This window comes from Sceloporus undulatus, chromosome 11 (assembly GCF_019175285.1).
Source record: "Sceloporus undulatus isolate JIND9_A2432 ecotype Alabama chromosome 11, SceUnd_v1.1, whole genome shotgun sequence".
NCBI lineage: Eukaryota > Metazoa > Chordata > Lepidosauria > Squamata > Phrynosomatidae > Sceloporus > Sceloporus undulatus.
In genome coordinates this window covers 6,475,522-6,494,468 of record NC_056532.1, presented here as the reverse complement: position 1 = coordinate 6,494,468, position 18,947 = coordinate 6,475,522, and the positions used below count along the sequence as shown (strand labels likewise).

Here is an 18,947-nt window from a genome sequence, read left to right as displayed (position 1 = left end):
GCGTCAAAAAATGATATATATGTCTTCCCTATGGTTTATAATCGGTAGCGTTTTTAATCATTCGTAAACTGCCTCGAGTCAGTTCTTGGGAAGGAGGGAATGTGGGATAGAAAGGAATACAAAACCCAAGTTGTAGGGGTTTGGAAGTTGGATTGGTATAGGTTGCGGGTTCTAGACATTGGATTGGTGCGGGTTGCGGGTTCTAGACTTTGGATTGGTGTGGGTTGCGGGTTCTAGACTTTGGATTGGTGCGGGTTGTCGGGTCCAGAGTTTAGTTCATTTGGGCCCCTGGGCAAGAAATTGGGGAAGCTGGGATGAAAACACACAGAGACACAGACATACCATACCTCTGTTTCTCATTTGCTGTGAATGGCATCCTTTCTCTGCTGACCTTTCAGCAGCTGCCTTGGTTGCAAACATGGCCTCTCCTCTGTATGGCTCTCCTCCTCCGCAGACCCACAGGGTCTTGATGGCGATACGGAAAGGGTCACCCTTCCGTGGTGGAGCAACCAAGGTCCCGAGTTCAAATGCCGGACGTTCCCAGATTTTGCGCAGAAAGACTGGAATGATGCAACCAGAGAAAGAAACGGTTTGAGTGGTGTGTGGTTTGGCTACAACTCCAGAGATCAGGGTTCGAATCTCCGCTTGGCCGTGGAAACCCATTGGGTGAGCTTGGGCGATTCACACACTCTCGGCCTCGGAAAACCCCATTACAGTGAACCTGAACGGGAAATGACTTGACGGCACACAACAACAACAAAATATATAAGTATAAAACATCCCATATTGTAAGCATAGCATTTTGTATGGACGTTATAGGGATAGTGCCCTTTGGGATAGCGTCACCCGTGGGACTCTGCTGACGTGAAACAAAGGATCCCTTGAGATCAACTAAAGGACCCGTCCTTTAGTTGATCTCAAGGGATCCTTTGTTTCCACTTTGCAGGGAACAAAGGTCCCCAGTGCGCTTTTTCTGCCGGGGAGGAAAGGAGGAGGCCAACAACACTGTAATGTATTGCAATGCCTTCCAAGACCCTCTAGAAAAAAGCCCCCCAATGACAGTTCCTTGGAACGGGGAAGGGTTAAACATCCGACTGCATCTGCACTGCAGAAATAATCCACTTTCACACCGCTTTTAACTGTCATGGCTGGGATTTATAGTTGGTTTGGGCACCATGGCTCTCCGACCAGAGGAGGCTAAAAATGCCTCACCAAACTGCAATTGCCAGGATCCCACGGGGCAGTTGAAGCGGTGTCAAACTGGGTTATTTCTGCAGTGTGGATGCAGCCTGTGACACCTTGGAAACGTTGCACTCAAACCCTCACAAAGAGACCTGAGTAGTGTGTATCCATGTTTAGGATCAATTCAGAGCCAGGAGTTTGCTCAGCATTCACTCTTTGCCCGCTCAGAGGCACCCTTGCGATGGGAAATGCAGTAATTCAGGGATGGTTTGCAACACTGGGGTTTTGTGAGACATAGTTCTGCATGGGTCGGAGAGGTATTTTGGGGGGCAGCGGGAGGGAAAGACGTCCCGAAAGGGAGCCAAGTGGGTCTTTTGGGTTTGCCTTGTGGGTTTTGTTGCGTTCCTGGCGGAGGCTGGAGATGCCAACGCTGAGCTGGGAATAACTCCATGCGTGGGAGGCTTGTGTTTTCTCTTTTTGCAGAGTCAAAGAAAGGTGCGAAGATGGCACAATTAATCAGAATTTAATAAACCGGAGGGGGGAGACCTTAGAGAAAGCATCGGAGACTTGACATATATGTCCCCCCCCAAAAAAAAAAATGACTATGATTTTGCAGCAGCCTCCACATTATTCCTGCAACGCTTTCCATCATCCCCATTTTAAAAGCCCTATTTTAAAACACGATCTTTATATTTTATGCCTTTTTTAAGGCAAGACGCCCACTTTCCCCCCAAAACACAGAAAACTCTAGGTCTATTTAGGGATCGAATAGTAGACTGCAACGAAGACACTAATATTAAAACAGTTTTGAAACACACCAAGACACACACACACACACACACACACACATATATATATATATATATATATTGCATTTACATATTTAATCTTGTTTTAAAGGGGTCGGGTACTATGTATATATGGATATATTTTATTCTGGCAAAAAAGCGGGATATAAATTAAAATCTTAATTTATAATTTGATTTTAATATACAGTTAGGTGCAAACGAAGAAACTGCGATAGCGTTCCTATGACTTGGCTCCGTCATTAATCAAAATGGAGACAAAAGGAATCAGAAGACGAGGGCCTGGTCTGCACTGCAAAATTAATCCAGTTTGATACCGCTTTAACGGCCATGGTCCCATGCGGATTCTGGGATTTCTAGTTTTGCGAAACGTTTAACCTTCTCTGTCAGGGATCTCTGGTTCCCAACAACAACAACAACAACATAAACTGCAAATCCCATAAGATTGTGCATTTGGATTTTGGAGATGTTTGGAGTATTTGCATCCATATCGTGAAACGTCTTGGAGATGGGACCAAGTCTAAACACAAAATTCATATATGTTTCATATACTAGACATGTTTCCCGAAGCTAATTTTATAGACATTATTAAGAATTTTGTGCAAGACGCAAAGTTTGTGTGCATTGACCGTCCGTTCCATTTTGGATTTTGGAGTATTTCGGGTTTGTTTTCAATCTCTCTCTTTTTTCTTCCCTTCTCCCTCTAAAAGACAGTTTTAAGTACATTTTCTTGTACATCCCTTTTGGAAGCCCTGACTTGAAAGACTTTAAAATAATAATCACTCTCCAGGATGTTTGCAGGTGAATTGCGGTTTATATAGTTGTGCCGAACGGAGCTGTTTCTTTCGGGTTTTGCGATTCTGTGGCCGAATGTTCGCCTCGAGGCAAGGTTTGCCAAACTGATGGTCCCAATCTCTAACCGTGGGAGACCGCGAAACTGAGTTTATTGTAACTGATCCTTATATTGTGGTTTGTTCCAAGTGTTTGCACATTAGCATATATTGTATGCTAATATGACATATCAATATATGATAGATTGATATCTATCTGGTTGTTGTTGTGTGACTTATGGCAACCCTTGGGCAAAACTATCATGGGATTTTCTTAGCAAGGTTTGTTCAGAGGTGTTCACCATTGCTTTCCCCTATATATCAATCTATAATGTTGAATATATGTGATATATATAATATCAAGACACGGGGAGCTGTCTTATCCATAGGGTCACCATGAGGCTGACTTATGGCAATTAACAATGACAATATATATATCAATAAAAACAAAGTCACCCCTGCCTTTAAGCTTATGGCCTTAAACCAAAGCCGCAACAGAAGAGGAAATGTTTCAGCTGAGATTTGAATCTGGGTCTTCCCATCCCCGGTGTTTCAAGGATGGGTAGCTTTCGTTTTGGCTCAAGGGCTGCATTTGCTCCTAGAGAAGTTCTTGGGGGGCACATGCTAGGATATATTTTTGCTTAAAGATCTTATTGGGAGAGACATTATTGATCTTTAGGATGAGTGGAAAGCCCTGATAGGAAATGACCAGAGAAAGGGACCATAAGAGGTGGTCTTTGGAAGGAAATCCCAAGAGGGTCAGATTTGGACCCTGAAACGCAAAGAAATCATGTTTTATTCTCTCGTTTTCCTTTTCCAGGGTGCCACCACAAAAAAGGCCCCATTGTGGGTACCAGTCTACCTGGTCCAGGTGTCAGCATCCCAGGGTTGGATTGGGTGGTCTTACGCTCCTAAAGAGGAGCAAGGAGAGTTCTCTATGCTCCCATCGTACTCCACACTCTCTTCTCTGCTCTCTTCCAGATCCCGGCTGGGCGTCCATCAACCGCGGTGTACTAGTATGCGACGAGTGTTGTGGCGTCCACCGCAGCTTGGGCCGCCACATCTCCATCGTGAAGCACCTGCGACACAGTCCCTGGTCAGCCACGCTCTTGCAGGTAGGCCGGTGGGGGCATTGTTTTTTGGGTGGGTGGGTGCCATAATCACAAAAACATAACATCTGCCAACATTTTTGGACCTGGGTTTGGAGTTTCCTAATTCTGAGCATCAAGGAGTTGGTGACACTTAGTAATGCCAAGGTATCGCTAGCATAGAAATGCACAAGGAGAAGGTGGTGCACCATTGGCGAGCCAAACTTTCTCCACTGCAGCTGAGAGAACCAGTGCATTACTTGCCCCTATCTCTGTAAAAGTTTGGGCTAGAAGCCGGAGCAGATTTGTCCCCCTCCTCTCCGCTGGTGACCCTTTCTTACTCTTTCTTCGGTGTCCCTTCTCCTTCCTTTTCTCCTCCCTCCAGATGGTTCACACGCTTGCAAGCAACGGTGCCAACTCGATATGGGAACATTCACTGCTTGATCCGGCCCAAGTCCAGAGTGGCAGGCGGAAGGCGAACCCCCAAGATAAAGTCCAGTGAGTCTTGGGGGAAACAGGGGGAAGTGGTGCAGGAGGAGAGGGGTAAACCCCACTAAACTGCCCCTTGCTCTCTCAAAAAACAAGTATCATCATCATCCATTCTTGCACAAACATCAGACTCTTGCACAAACTTTAGATGGAAGTGCAGAATTGGAGGGACCTCCTCCAAAGGCCTCTGAGTCTGACATCCCCTGCACAGTGCAGAAATCGAGCGGTTATGGTGGATTGTAGACAATGGCGGTCAGTGCGGGAAACCACTTTTCTGTCCCTGGGACCCTCCACAGGAAACGGAGGCGTTCACACTGGGATCCCTTCCCGTTTCCTTGCAGCCCCACCAAATCCGAATTCATCCGTGCCAAATACCAAATGCTGGCCTTCGTTCACAAACTCCCGTGCCGCGATGACGATGGCGTGACGGCCAAGGACCTCAGCAAGGTATGGAGGTGCCTCATCTCTCCATGTGCGCAAGAACGCCCCACTGGTTTTTGCGTCTTCTGCTTTGAGTGAGAGTTCCTGCATGGCAGAATGGGGTTGGACTGGATGGCCCTTCCGGTCTCTTCCAGCTCTATGATTCTATGGTTTTAAGTAACACCTCCGTTAACAAAGGCGTTGCGTTCCTAGGTGTGACGCCTTTAACAGAAAATTTGGAAACGACACAGACAGAATAGGGATCGGTTCCTTGACCACAAAAAAAGAGCATTTCGACATGTATTCATGTTGGAGTGGGGGATCTGGGGACTTGCAGTCCGAAAAAGGGGGTAATTCCCCATGTGTGGAGACTGGTTTGTCTCATGTTTTCTTCTTTTCTGTCTCTCTCTTTTTCCCCATCAGCAACTGCATTCGAGTGTCCGGACAGGAAACCTAGAGACCTGTTTGCGCCTTCTCTCTCTGGGGGCACAAGCCAACTTCTTCCACCCGGTGAGAAGCCCCTCTCCATCTCGGCGTTTGAGGATTTTGCTGAACTTTAAAGTCTGGACAGTAGATTTGGGAGGGTGCCTTGCCATGGAAGAGCATTGAATTCTTCATTCTTGACTTGGTGCTATTGCAGTCAGGCTTCCCCAAGAAAGGCAGAAGTATAGGTTGAGCCTCCTTTATCCAGAATTGCAAAATATTCCAAAATTGTCCATTTGGGTGGCTGAGAAAGTGGCACTTTGGCTTTTGGACGGTTTGGCGTACCCAGACTATTATTTAGACTATTGTCTATCCGTACACAAAACATAAATGAATTTCATGTTTAAATGTGAGTCCCATCCCCAAGATAACTCGTGTCTATGCAAATATTCCAAAATCTGAAAACATAAACCCATTTCTGGTCCCAAGCGTTTTGGAGAAGCGAGACTCAACCTCTATTTGTGGATTTTTTCCTCCCTGTGGCTTATGCCAAAGCAGCTTTGGTGGATGATAGGTGCCTTTTTCTACTCAGTCTCAGCCAGCCAGATGTCTTGGGTCAGCAAAATGTTGTCTTTCCGTAGGAGAAAGGAACGACGCCTTTGCATGTAGCAGCCAAAGCAGGGCAGATCCTCCAAGCCGAGCTGCTGGTGGTGTACGGTGCTGACCCCGGAGCCCCCGACGTGAATGGACGGACCCCCATTGACTACGCCAGGTGAGGGTTGGCGTTGCCTGCTTTTAGCTGTGGGAGCCTCCCCTCGATACCCGAGAGGAACATGGCGGTGTATTAGTAAAATCATAGGTCTAAGACTTTGGGACTTTAGGTCCTCCAGTGTTACTCTGGCAGAAATGTAGCGTTCTTGCTCTCGGTGGTAAGTCTGGCAATGTGGCCTCCATGGGTTGGACTGTACAGTGCGCCCTTGCTTTACACAGGGGATCCATTACGCCTAAAGCAAATTCCACACATGCTCAAGCCCCATTTAAATGAATGGGGCTTGTGCACGTGGCGGCGCATGCGCGCCATGGATGTGCACCCCATTACTCGCAATAGGACACACCGCCACTTCCTCCCTGCGCAGCTTTCAGCGTATGCTGAAAGCTGCGTAAAGCGTGCCCATGTATGACGCAGGCCTACTGTATATGTAAATACTCCAAAATCCAGAACACTTCTGGTTGCAAGCATTTTGGATAAGGGATAATGAATAATATGTAATATGTTCGTAAGGTGATGTGAACGATAACAACAGCAGTGAAATGATAAATGTGGAACGAGGAGGATATCTAGCTGGTCCCTCTTACTGTGTTTCGGATAGACCTTGCCTGACCGTTGTGGGTTTCCCACACAGGCAAGCCAACCAACACGAACTGGCTGAGCGACTGGTGGAGTGCCAATACGAACTGACGGACAGGCTGGCGTTCTACCTCTGCGGACGGAAGCCAGGTAAGACGGCAGAAAGCGGGCGGATGGAGCCAGGTGTAAAAAATCATGTTTTGGGGTTTCCCCCCCCCTTATTTTCATGGGGGTCCTGTGCCCCTAAACCCAGTGAATGTGGAAGGACCACTGTATATATCTCCCACAGCGTATAGATTTTTACCACGCGGGGAAAGCAGAGCAATAGGCGCCTCCATTTTGAATGGCAAGGGTTGCAAAGAAAGCGATCCATCCGTCTTTCCAGTGTTTGGAATTGCACACAGCGCTGTAAGAAAGCAGTGTCTATCGTAGGATGGTTTGTGGACTTCCAACGTCCTCCTTTGTTGTTCTTGCAGAAAACCATTATCAGCTTATCCGTAATGGGGCAAAATGACTTTTCGTAACAACCCCGTTGCGATTTTTTACAAAATGTGTGCATTTATTTTCCTGCGGCACAGACCTGTCAGCGCCAAGCGATCCTTGCAGATCCGAGTTCAAATCTACATGTGTTGCAGTCTATTTTGGAAACGGGCGCATGAGGGGATCTCTTGCAAATGCAAACCCGATTGCTTAACCGGTTTCTCGTTCCTTTTTGTCTTTCCTGCACAGATCACAAGAACGGGCATTACATCATCCCCCAGATGGCAGACAGGTGAGGAAACGCCCGCCCTTCTTAAGCCCACCCCTTCTTCCCAAAAGCTGCCCGCTTTTCTAGTTCGGAGGAAATGCTTGCTGCCACCTCGTGGCCAGTCTCTGGATTGGGACATAATTTCATGTATAGGAAGGGAATGTCAGATTTCAGAAAACAAATACAGTGCGCCCTCCACATTCGCTGGGTTTAGGGACGCAGGGTCTCCGTGAAAGTGGAAAAGCCATAAATCTGGGAAGCTCTTAAATCCTCCAGTGCAACATTATGGTGAACATCGGTTGGAGGTTGACCATAGAATCACACTGGAGCACCTGCAGATGCCCAAAGAAGTGTTTTCTCTAGGGCAGTGATGGCGAACCTATGGCACGCGTGCCAGAGGTGGCACCCGGAGCCCTCTCTGTGGGCACATGTGCCATCACCCCAGCATAGAGTTTGCCAGAGTTTGTTACTAGAAAGCCAGAGGGACATGGTGCTTTGCAATAAATCAGTGGATTTTGGGTTGCAGTTTGGGCACTCGGACTCTAAAAGGTTCACCATCACTGCTCTAGGGCTTTCTAAGTCCTCTAAGATCCGCTTCCAGCAAAGACATGCTGGGAACCTAGAAAAAACACTGATTTAGGCTTTTTTTGGTCTTCTAGGACAATTTTATGGTCAATGATTTATCACAACAATAAACACAACAATATAGTACAATAGTGTTTTTTGTATTTGCAGTTTTCCCACTTTTACCCCCAACTCCAGTCAATGTGGAGGACCGCTGTATCTGTTTGTTGTACCCCGGGTTCTTTAACTGGTAGGAAGCATATTCAAATATAAAATGCAAGCAAATGAGTCACTGATGGCAGGGAGGATTGTGATAAACCCAGGAGCAAAGTGTACAAACCATATAAAAGCAAAGCATGCATCTGGAGTGAAGGTAAACCATCCTCTGCTTTTATGATAACGTAACCGGTTGCCGTTCCAAAAGCTTTTGAAATCCTCCTTTTCTTCCTCGCGCCTGATCTTTTAATCTCGCACCATCCCTTTGTTTCAACTCGGATCCGCCGGGTTTGCTTACACAAGACGCCCAAATCTCTCTCTGTCATTGAATAAGCCCTTTTTAAAAATACCAGGTAGATCCCCAATGTTGTGTCTGCTGAAAATAAAGTATACCAAAGCCAGCCAAGGACTGCGTGCCAAAGTTTCCTTGTCTTAAGAGACCCTTGGCTTTCAGGATACCTCCAGAAAAGCATCTTAAGTCCCCAAAATGAAAGAGTATTCATGCTGTGCAAACTGCAGCTTTGAAAGGGTCTCCAGAGGTCATCCAGTCCAAACCACCAAGGCATGCATTAAATAAGCATCTCCAAGAGTAAGCTAGGCTTAAATTTGATAATCCTGGCCCGTTTGTGCCAGGTCCTGGCAAAAACATCGGGAGGACATTTGCCCCTTAGGCTTGTGCAGAATGGGGATCTTTGTGGATTGCAGTTCCCACCTTCACTTGACATTGGTCCTGCTGGCTAGGGATGATGGGAGGTGAAATCATCCTGTGTCCTGACGAAAGGTGTCCATGAGGGCGGTGGGACCGAGATAAAAGCACTCACCTGTAGATCTTAAAACGGAGGCAGGCCCATGCAAGGAGATGGGGAGTTTCGGATAGTCTGGGCCCAACTTGGATGCCGTTCTAGGTTTTCCCTTTGCCTTCTAAACATCCTCCTTTGTCCTCTTTCTCTCCCTGCTGCCTCTCCGGATTCAGAGTGCGTCCAAAATGCATGTCGCAAAGGTACTGAGGCTTTGGGTCTGGTCTGCATGCCACCACCGTTGTCGCCTGCTTCCTTATCCCCTATGCACCCCGTTTATTAATAGCCCAGGAATAATAGGGCAATGGGAACAGATGCTGGGTGCAAAGAGGTCCTGGGTTGAAAAATTGTACAATCCCTGGCTTGTGTTGAATCTGTCTCTTCCTTTGTCTCCCACCCAGACTTCAAGGAAAATTTCCAGGTGCCTCTTTGCACCCGTGCTAAGAAACTATGACCAATATTGGATGCAGTTTGATTTTTCTCCAGCCTTTGCTGTCTGCAGCCTCACCTGCAGCCAGGTGTGATGTAAATAAACACAGACCCACAGTGTTTTCGGGATTCAACATCACGCACCTGACAAAACGGGTTGCAACTCTCTCCCAAATTCATGCTATATCAAATTTGACATTTGTTTTAAGGCAAAGGTGGGCACCAGCGAAGGCAATGCGGCCATTTCCCCCCTTGCAAGCCACAGCATTTTTCCCAGCGTGACCAGAAGCGATGTCTCTGTTTCTGTTTCAAGATTTGCTCCAAATAGCATCAATGTTGGCATTCCCCCCCCCCCCCCCCCCCGAGGTTGAAAGCATATTGGGTACAAAGGAGACCCCGAATATGTTTCTATAGTGGCTTTGCGGAGGGTGAGTCTGGAAGTCTGGGGCCAAATTTGGCCCAATTTTTGGGGACGGTCTGGATGCTCTCAGGGTTTACTGGTGGATTTCAGGGGTTCAAACTTTTGCATTTGGATACTACAGGACTCTTTGGCCCATGTCTTTGTTCACAAGTCATAAAGGTATGCCTATGCTGGAATTACTTTGGGTTGCACCTTTCTGCATTTTACCCCAGGATTTGTGCAATTTACCCCATGAAAAGGATTCCAACTTGTGCCGTTTTTGTCCCTGCAAAATGAACCCAAAGAGACAAATAAGGCTAAGACCTTTGGAACTATTTTTTTTGTCCATATTTCCTTATCCTCAGTCCCTAGTTTCCCCTCTTCCTCCAATCTCCTCCTTTTATCCATCCATCTGCAAATGCCGCTGCCTCCTCTTTCACCCCCATAATAATAATATGAATAATCTGGCAAATAATCCCTGAAAAAGATGGCAGTTTTAACAAAGCGTCTTTGGACGGAGGTCCAAGAGATGGAAAAAATGGAAGGGGCAAGAGGGAAAGGGGAAGATAGGTGGCAATGATGCCCTCTCCCACTTTGATTTCGTTTCGCCTGGTGATGGATGGGCTCTTTTCTCCTCCTTTTCCAGCCTAGACCTCTCTGAACTGGCAAAGGCAGCGAAGAAGAAGTTGCAAGCAGTAAGTTTGGCTCAGGAGGGACGACTTTAGACTCGGATGTTGGGGGAGATGTGGGTAGGTTATGGGACTGGATGATATGGGTTGCGGAGATCTGCAGACGCTCAAATCCGTGGATGGGAATCCTGCGGATACTGGGGGATCAATGGGACCCATACAACGTACAACAAATGATGCGCTTGATCCTTCTTCTTCCCCCATGTTTATACATGATCAGCTCTCCCATCACAGAGACTAGAGTCTCTTATATTTTTCCCAACCAGAAAGGGACAAGTGCATCCCGTCCTTCCAGAGCCTTGTCCTGAGTGTCTTTTCTCTCCTCCTTTTCGAATTTCTCCAATAGCTCAGCAACCGTCTCTTTGAGGAACTAGCCATGGACGTCTACGACGAAGTGGACCGTCGGGAGAACGACGCAGGTGAGGGATGGGATGGGGGGACATTTTGGGGGGACGGACTGGGGGCATGGTTCCTATGGGGCTGACTATCGAAACCAGGTTGCAATTGAATCCGATCTGGGTTTGCTGCCTTGTATCACCATCCTCATAGGCTTCGCAGTCTATCAGATGCTACCAACTGGGACTGTTGTTATTAAAGACATTTAATTGATCAATGGATTGGATTTAAATCTTGCCTTTCTCCCAAGGTGGGTTTTTGAGTCTGGTGGCTTTCAAATGGTCTGCAGAAAGAAAGAAAGAAAGAAAGAAAGATAGATAGAGTCTTTTAATGACTTTTGAATGGTTTTAACTGTTATTAACCATGAAATCCCTTTCTTCGGACATCTTCCAAAAGTGGGTGGGCAGCTGACCGCTTTAGCTGGACTTTTCGGGGTTAGATTTAATGACTTTTGGGGAGCCCTTTGAGGTTGAGGATTTGCAGTAAAACCCACAAGAAAGGATCTTGTTGAGCTGCTGCAAGAGAAGGGATGGCTGCTTTGAAAGCACCCTTTCCAAAGCATTCTCTCTCTCCCTTTCTTTCTTTCTTTCTTTCTTCCTTTCATTCCCTTCTTTTTCTCTCTTCCTTTGCTGGGAGCTGCCCGGCTTGCCACTTGGGCCCATTGCCCAGGCTGAGTCACGCCAAACAATATAAACGGAGGGAAGCATTAGAAAGAGACGGATGGATACCTGCCAACATGCCGAATTTTGCATCCAAAACACATTTCTCTCTCCTGCTTTCCCAAGATCGAGGGTGGCCTGGAAATGCTCAGTCTTTCTTTGGAAAGGCAAGGCTTCCCTCCCTCTTTCCCTCTCTCTTTTCTGCCCTTCCCTTCATTCCTGGGCAGCCACATCCGGGACAGAGTCTTATATAGCCTGGAAGGAATAAGTTATAACCCTTTTGGCTTTTTGGTCGCGGAGAACGAAAAGCAGCCCCGCCGTCTCCAAATTTGGCCTCCAGCCGGGCAGCAAAAAAGGGGGCAAAGTTTGGTAAGGACTTTGCGCACTATGCATTCAGGCTGCATTTTGGAGTTGGTGGAAGGAAATATTATTTTGGGGGGCAGTTTTGTCATTGCAGCAGACAGGGACAGAGCTGGCATTTTCAGGGTGGGGCTGCCCGCTTGGGATTCAAAACCATGCCCTGTCTGGCTTTGCAAAATTAAAGGAGGGTTAAGAAAGAATGCAGCTGGACACTGCTTTGACTGCCATGACTGTGAAATCCTGGGATTTGTAGTTTAATTTGGGGTTTAATTGCAGCTCCCTGCTCCAAAAATGCCCACTCTTGCTTTGGCATCTTCCGGTGGTACGATTTTGGTGCCCTGTGTTTTGTGATGTTTGGTGCATTTTTGCAATGTAGGAACCCATGCTTTTGGTACTGTTTCTGTGCAAAGGGAGAGGGTTCAAAGTTTGGGAAATGTGTGTTGTTGTTGTTGTTATGCTTTCAAGTCGCTTCCGACTTATGGAAGGCAAACCTATCCTGGGTTTTTCTTGGCAAGATTAGTTCAGAGGTTTGGCTTTTGCCTCAGAAAACTGCAAATCCCAGGTTTCTGTAGGATGGAGCAACAGCACTTGAAAGTGGTGCCAAACTGCATTACTTCTAAAATGCAGAACGCACGCAAAGAGCGTTGTACTGTTTCACTTACACAACTTTTAATGTTTTTCTTTGTTATATTTTAACTGTATGTTTTCAATGGTTTTAATACTGAGAATAGTTTATTTTAAGGTTGAGCCAGGAGAGTTTTAAAAAGTGATGTGAAACTGCATTATTTCTACAGCGTAGATCCACTCCTTGAGTTTCATTTTTAGGGGGTGAAAGAGATTGATTAATAATAATAATAATAATAATAATAATAATAATAATAATAATACCTTTTTGCTTCTTTCTTTGTAACTTAAAGTCTGGCTCACAACGCAAAACCACAGCACTCTGGTGACCGAACGCAGCGCGGTTCCCTTCCTCCCCGTAAACCCAGAGTATTCAGCGACCCGCAACCAGGTAAAGCGAGGCGGGTTTGGACCTGATCCGCAACCTTTTCAACTTCTTTAGGGTGGGCAGAGAGGTGGAAAGAAGAGTCAGGTGTCTTTTGGTTTTTCAGTTTCGAACCCATTCATCCCTGGACGCTTGTGGGGTGACTCTCCTTTATCCTTAGGATCAGAAGTATATTTTGGAATATGTATTTGCATAAACATTCATAATGAAATGTCTTGGAGATGTGGCCCAAGTCTAAACACAACATTTATTTACGGTTCATGTGCCATGTGAAATGTTCCACATTTTTAAATGATGCTCGCTCTGCATTTTGGGGCAGAGGGAGGATTGGAGCATGAGTTCAGAAGCCAGAGCTTGGGTTCCCACCTCTGAAAATAATCATGTGTGCATAGATACAAAAATGTTGTTGATACTCTTGTCGTCTGTTCCATATAATATAATGCAAAACTGAATACATCTCAAAACTTTTAACTTGCTTTCCATCTTGGCATCTTTGAAAGATTTTTCAGAGCTAATGTTTGTTTTCTTTCCGTTCCTCCCTTGCAGGGGCGTCAGAAGCTTGCCCGCTTCAATGCCCGAGAGTTTGCCACCCTGATCATCGACATCTTAAGTGAGGCGAAGCGGCGGCAACAGGGCAAAGGCCTCACCAGTCCCACAGGTGAGGGTCCAGAGAGATGAGGGATGGCACATCCTCCTCTTAGGTTTAATTGTGCCCCACTCATGGGCAAAGGGCAGGCAAGTGGCACGGAGGCTGGGCCGTCCTCTCCTCCCTTCCTCCCCTTGTGACCTCTCCTTCTTTGCCCGCAGAGACCCTCGACGCCTCCCTCCACGGCCCCAGTGACATCGACGACCAGCACGACTACGACAGTGTCGCCTCCGACGAAGACACTGACCAGGAGCCCCTGAGGAACGCCAACGCTGGGAGGAATAACCGCGCACGGGTGAGGCTTTTGGGGAAATGAGGGAGGAAGAAGAGAGGGCTAGCCCTGGACTCAGACATTCTGCGTTCAAAACATAGAGCCCCAAAAGTGCAACACCTCCTCTTACGCCTCCTTGTCTTCTCCTTCTCTTTCTCCTCTTCTTTCTTCTTCCTCCTCTTCCCCTCCGCCACTTTTTCCTCGTCCTCTTCTCCTCCATCTCCTTTTCTCCTTATGGCCATCTCCTACCCTTTCTCCATCTCTCTGCCCCAGAGCATGGACTCCTCTGACCTTTCGGATGGCCCCATCACGCTGCAGGAATATCTGGAGGTGAAGAAGGCTTTGTCTGCCTCCGAAGCCAAAGTCCAGCAACTGATGAAAGTCAATAACAGCTTAAGCGACGAGTTGAGGAGGCTACAGAGAGAGGCAAGTCTTGGGGGGACGGCTGGGCGACCGTCTCAGATCCCAGGTAGTCTGTCTGGTGCCACAACTAACCATGCTTCCCGGAATTCCTTAGCATTGAGCCATGGCAGTTAAAGTGGTGTCAAACCAGATTATTTCTGCAATGCAGATGGTGGGTTGTTGTTGTTGTTTTGTGCAAATAACATGCCGTGTCACCTCCTTCCATCCTCATGAGTGTCTCTGTTTTGAGAAAACAAAGGACCAGAACTTGGATCATCTGATGGTGCAGTCCTGACCTTCTCCTCTTCTTGGTTTTGCAGATTCACAAGCTGCAGTCGGAGAACATGCAGATCCGGCAGCAAACAGGACCTGTCCACCCAGCCACAGCTCCCCCTGCAAGTGAGCGTCCAGACCATGTCCACCTCGCCTCGGCCGCCACCACTGCAGCCCACCGGCGTGACCGCCATGCTTTCTCCATGTACGAACCGGGTACTGGCGCCTTGAAGCCGTTTGGTCAGCAGCCGATGGATGACCTGGTCAACCGCCTGCAGCCATTCCACCCGGGGGTAAGTGACCAGGAGGGAAACCATTTTGGACCTTGGAATATTTCGGATACGGAAGATTCAGCCTGTATGGTGTCAGTGTGCTGTGAAATCTGGTAGGAAGAGAGATTATTATGAAATCTGGTATGAACTTTGAGTGTAGGGGTGTCTCATTGCAGGGAAATTTGGGGATGGGAGAGGCAACATGGCCAGTACCCACTCATGCCTTACATCTCATTCTTATACCATCTAGGAGGTGGACGACGATGCCATGTATTCTGTACACACTCAAGCCTCTATCTACCGGGTAAGTCACGTTCTTCACCCACATTGCCCCAAAAGGTTTTAAAGGGGTGCAGCTATTGGGAGGGGCAAAATGAGAGTCCAGTGGGTCCTACACATTCGCCAGCATTAGGCATCCAGACCCCCATGAAAGTGGAAAATCTGCAAATAAAAACAACATTTTATAAAACCTCTCTAGGTCTTCCAGAGCAACTCTGTGGTCAACAGTCCACCAGAAGCTGGCCATAGGATTGTGCTGGAGGACCTATAAATGCCTAGACAACTGATCTCTATAGGAATCTCTGGGTCGTCCAGCTCACCTTCTGGTGAAAGGTGGCTATAGAGTCATGCTGGAGGTCCAAGAGATTCCTAGAGATAACATATTCATTAAATCCACAAAGTGGAGGGTCGACTATTTTTTTTGTGCGGAGGGAACAGTGCCATCATTTTGCCCCATGTCCAAATAGCTATGTCCATGCCCACTTCTCCTTGATTTCCCCCCACCTTTCCACCAAGCATTCCTAATCTATGGGGAGTTTGCCCACCTTGTCTCCCACCCGTCTCTGTGCCTCTAACACCCTCCCGCTTCCTCTCCTCTTGCCCTGGCCTTTCAGATCCGGAAGGGCGGCTCTGTGTCATCGATGCCTTTCCCTCCATCATCTCCGCTCGTCTCATGCCCACCAGATGGCGGACGTCACATGGTGAATCGCAACGTTTCTGGTTGTAGCGGGGTGGGATGGAAGCATTGGAACTTACCTGGCAAGACTGTTGTGCCCCTTGAACCGGTCAACTCTTGTTGGGTATAGTGAATAGGATGGCAGCCATTTTGTGTATGAGAGAAACAGATAGGGATGTCTCACCGTTTGCTGGGTCTCCTGCTTGACTTTGTCCCATTTCCTACCCATCTCTTTGCCTTCCAGACTGGAAAACTAGATCGACACGGCAGCGGAACGGACAGCGACTATGACAACACGCAAGGAGGGGACATACCACTAAGGTATGTTGGAGAGATGGGTGGACTCGGTACCAAGGGCATCTGTACCAGGCTTTGGACCAGACAGATGAGATGTATTTTTGGTAAAAAGAATAGAATCCATTGAATCATGGAGACTAGGAACCTGTTCCTTGATGTTAAAACAAGGGAGTTCCTAAATCAGTGGTGGCGAACCTATGGCACACATGCCAGAGGTGGAACTCAGAGCCTTCTCTGTGGGCATGCATGCTGTCGCCCCAGCACAGAGTTTGCCAGAGTTCATTACTAGAAAGCTAGAGGACTGTGGGACTTTGCAATAAATAAGAGGGTTTGGGTTGCTGTTTGGGCACTCGGTCTGCAAAAGGTTCACCATCACTGTCCTAGATCTAGGAAGGCAAACGAAAAAGGCTCTCTCCTGCTGCTCAACCTTCTCCTTTCTCCTCCTAGCATGGACGGGAAACGCTTCTTGGACCTCGCTAAAGACGAGGATTTGCACCCAGAACCTGAACCACTGGAAGGGGACCTGGACCCGGGTCTACCCAGCACAGAGGACGTCATCCTCAAGACGGAGCAAGTGACCAAGAACATCCAGGAACTCCTCCGAGCTGCACAGGAATTCAAGCACGACAGGTCAGGATGAATTCCTCTCAGACCCAGTCCTGGGTGCCTTGCGGAGTGAAAACACTGTTACTGAGCTGTGAAAGGTTAGGGGGACACATTGGCCCCCCAGGAGACCTTGGAAGGACCTTACCCCAATGCTTTCTAAAGGGCATTTTCACCCTATTTTCTTCCTGGGGGCATTTTTAAGGCAACAGCATTGGGACTTGGGACTAGTACTCCTCCCAAGATCCCTCTCCTAAGGTTACACTCTCCTAAGGGCAATGGCGGCACGGCTCTCCGGACCTCGCTGTGTGGCACCGCTTTCCAGTGTAAAGCATTGCTTAAATGTGATACAAAAATAAATGATGGGTTATTTTTGGATGTCTTCTTCTGGGTCTCATTCTGTCTCTCTTACCCCAGCAGCTTCGTTCCCTGTTCGGAGAAGATTCACGCCGCCGTCACAGAAATGGCTTCGCTTTTCCCCAAGGTAGGAGAGATGGTAAACTGCCCCTTTGCTGGTATAGCTATGGAAGCAACTAGCTGCACATTCATAGTTACTTGTAATTAATTCCTTCCTTCAGTAGCAAAGGCGGTAATAGTTTTTTGTGGGTTTTACGGGCTTTGTGGCTATGTTCTAGAAGAGTTTCTTCCTGACTTTTTGCCAGCATCTGTGGCTTTGGCATCTTCAGAGAATGCCAGTATTCTGAGGATGCCATCCACAGATGCTGGCGAAATGTCAGGAAGAAACTCTCCTAGAACATGGGCACATAGCCTGAAAAACCCACAAAAAACCATGGATGCCCGCCATGAAAGCCTTCGACTTCACAAAGGTGGTAACGTTTCGGTTGCAATTTAATGAAAGACACGGCTACTTTTTGTGTTGAAGAAGTGTAACAGGGTTACATTTATGCAGGTGACTTGAAGGCACACACACAAAAAGTGTTGTGGGCTCCAACCAACTTTGTGAGAGAGGCACAGTTGTAGGGATGTTGATGGGAGCTGAAGTCCTAACTGCACCTGGAGGATGGTCCACTTGTTAAAAAGTTATAAAGCTAATCTGACTTAGAAGCATTAGAAAATTTTATCTACATCCTCATTCTTAAAGCAACACTCTCTCTATAGCAGAATTTGTGGGTTTGGAACTGAGAGTAGCCAATTAACTAATTCACATCCAGTGGGAAGATTCAAATTCAAACCTTCCTGGCGTTATCACTTGCTGGCTTTGCCTAACCAAGTCTTCTTTTACGTGATTCTCAACCTGCTCTCTTCTCTTTCCTTTCCGTGTCCTCTCCTTTTTTTGTCTTGCCACAGAAACCAGCTCTGGAGACGGTCCGCAGTTCCTTGCGGCTGCTCAACGCCAGCGCCTACCGCCTGCAGAGCGAGTGCCGCAAGACGGTGCCGCCCGAGCCGGGCGCCCCTGTGGACTACCAACTCCTCACCCAACAAGTCATCCAGTGTGCCTACGACATTGCCAAGGCCGCCAAGCAGCTGGTCACCATCACCACTCGCGAGAAGAAGCAGTGAAAGCGAGGACACTTGGCAGGCTTCTCCCTCTGCACCCCACACCTTCCTTCGAACCCAAGACACCCCCCCCCAGTCTCTCTCCATGGGATCCTGATACCCCACTGGAAGTGTCCTTTGCCCACTCGGCTCCGGGGCCGGATCAATAACCCCCTTCTCTCTCTCTCTCTCTCTCGTTGCAATTTGTGAACGGCACAGGATTCTCCTCCTGTGCTCCGTGGGACGCCATCTACAAGCGACTTAAAACCCGGTGATGTAAATACCCCAAAACCCGGGAGTTGGCAACGTGTGTGTTTGACCCCTTCCCCACTGCTTTTTGGGGGGGCAGGCAGGGTTTGAGCCTTATGCCACCCCCAAACTCCTCCTCCCTCCCTCCGTCCCCATATATAGTGCGTGGAACTGTATATACGTGTATCCCCATCCGGCCCAGCGCGCGTGCAAAACACCAATGTATTTATCTCCCACCCTTGTCCCTCAGTAGTGTTAACACTGGAAAATGCAAACATGGGGGTGCTGCGGAGACTTTTAAACCCTCTCCGCCCCGTTGTTGTTTTTTGGCTGGGCCACTTCTCTTCCTTCCTAGTAATAAGTCCTGCAAAAACAAAACGGGAAGAGCGCATTTCATGATTTTAGCCTCGGAGAACATCCTCACCTTTTTTTCCGCCTCTCTTCCATCCCCAAAATTAAGGATTTGATGGGAAAGGGGGGGGGATGCCGACAGATTCCTGGGCTGGGATCAGGGAGGAAGACGTGTCTCGAGCGCCATGCTGGAATCATTGTTTGTCTTGTAAATTTGTAACAAATAAAAAAAGGAAATGTGAGCATCAGAGGGTTGTCATATGCATGCTTTTGTTATC

At 47.7% G+C, this 18,947-nt stretch overlaps 1 protein-coding gene across 5 annotated transcripts in view; it reads left to right on the top strand.

Annotated features, from left to right (window-relative positions):
- The window catches only part of GIT1 (GIT ArfGAP 1), a 23,465-nt gene extending 4,548 nt beyond the window's left edge, over positions 1-18,917 (top strand). The window contains exons 2-22 of one of the 5 annotated variants that reach the window (XM_042442617.1): positions 3,800-3,933; positions 4,292-4,404; positions 4,737-4,842; positions 5,239-5,325; positions 5,880-6,010; positions 6,642-6,736; positions 7,316-7,358; positions 9,088-9,114; positions 10,387-10,435; positions 10,776-10,848; positions 12,762-12,859; positions 13,400-13,511; positions 13,661-13,794; positions 14,044-14,196; positions 14,493-14,738; positions 14,968-15,021; positions 15,611-15,697; positions 15,917-15,993; positions 16,417-16,599; positions 16,993-17,056; positions 17,881-18,917. In XM_042442617.1, coding sequence (XP_042298551.1) covers positions 3,800-3,933; positions 4,292-4,404; positions 4,737-4,842; positions 5,239-5,325; positions 5,880-6,010; positions 6,642-6,736; positions 7,316-7,358; positions 9,088-9,114; positions 10,387-10,435; positions 10,776-10,848; positions 12,762-12,859; positions 13,400-13,511; positions 13,661-13,794; positions 14,044-14,196; positions 14,493-14,738; positions 14,968-15,021; positions 15,611-15,697; positions 15,917-15,993; positions 16,417-16,599; positions 16,993-17,056; positions 17,881-18,093 — 2,279 coding nt within the window. In that variant the 3' untranslated portion in view covers positions 18,094-18,917. Of the gene's footprint in view, positions 1-3,799; positions 3,934-4,291; positions 4,405-4,736; positions 4,843-5,238; positions 5,326-5,879; positions 6,011-6,641; positions 6,737-7,315; positions 7,359-9,087; positions 9,115-10,386; positions 10,436-10,775; positions 10,849-12,761; positions 12,860-13,399; positions 13,512-13,660; positions 13,795-14,043; positions 14,197-14,492; positions 14,739-14,967; positions 15,022-15,610; positions 15,698-15,916; positions 15,994-16,416; positions 16,600-16,989; positions 17,057-17,880 lie in introns of all 5 variants that reach the window. The other 4 variants (XM_042442615.1, XM_042442619.1, XM_042442618.1 and 1 more) reach the window with 4 other exon arrangements.
- The last annotated feature ends 30 nt before the right edge of the window (positions 18,918-18,947 follow it).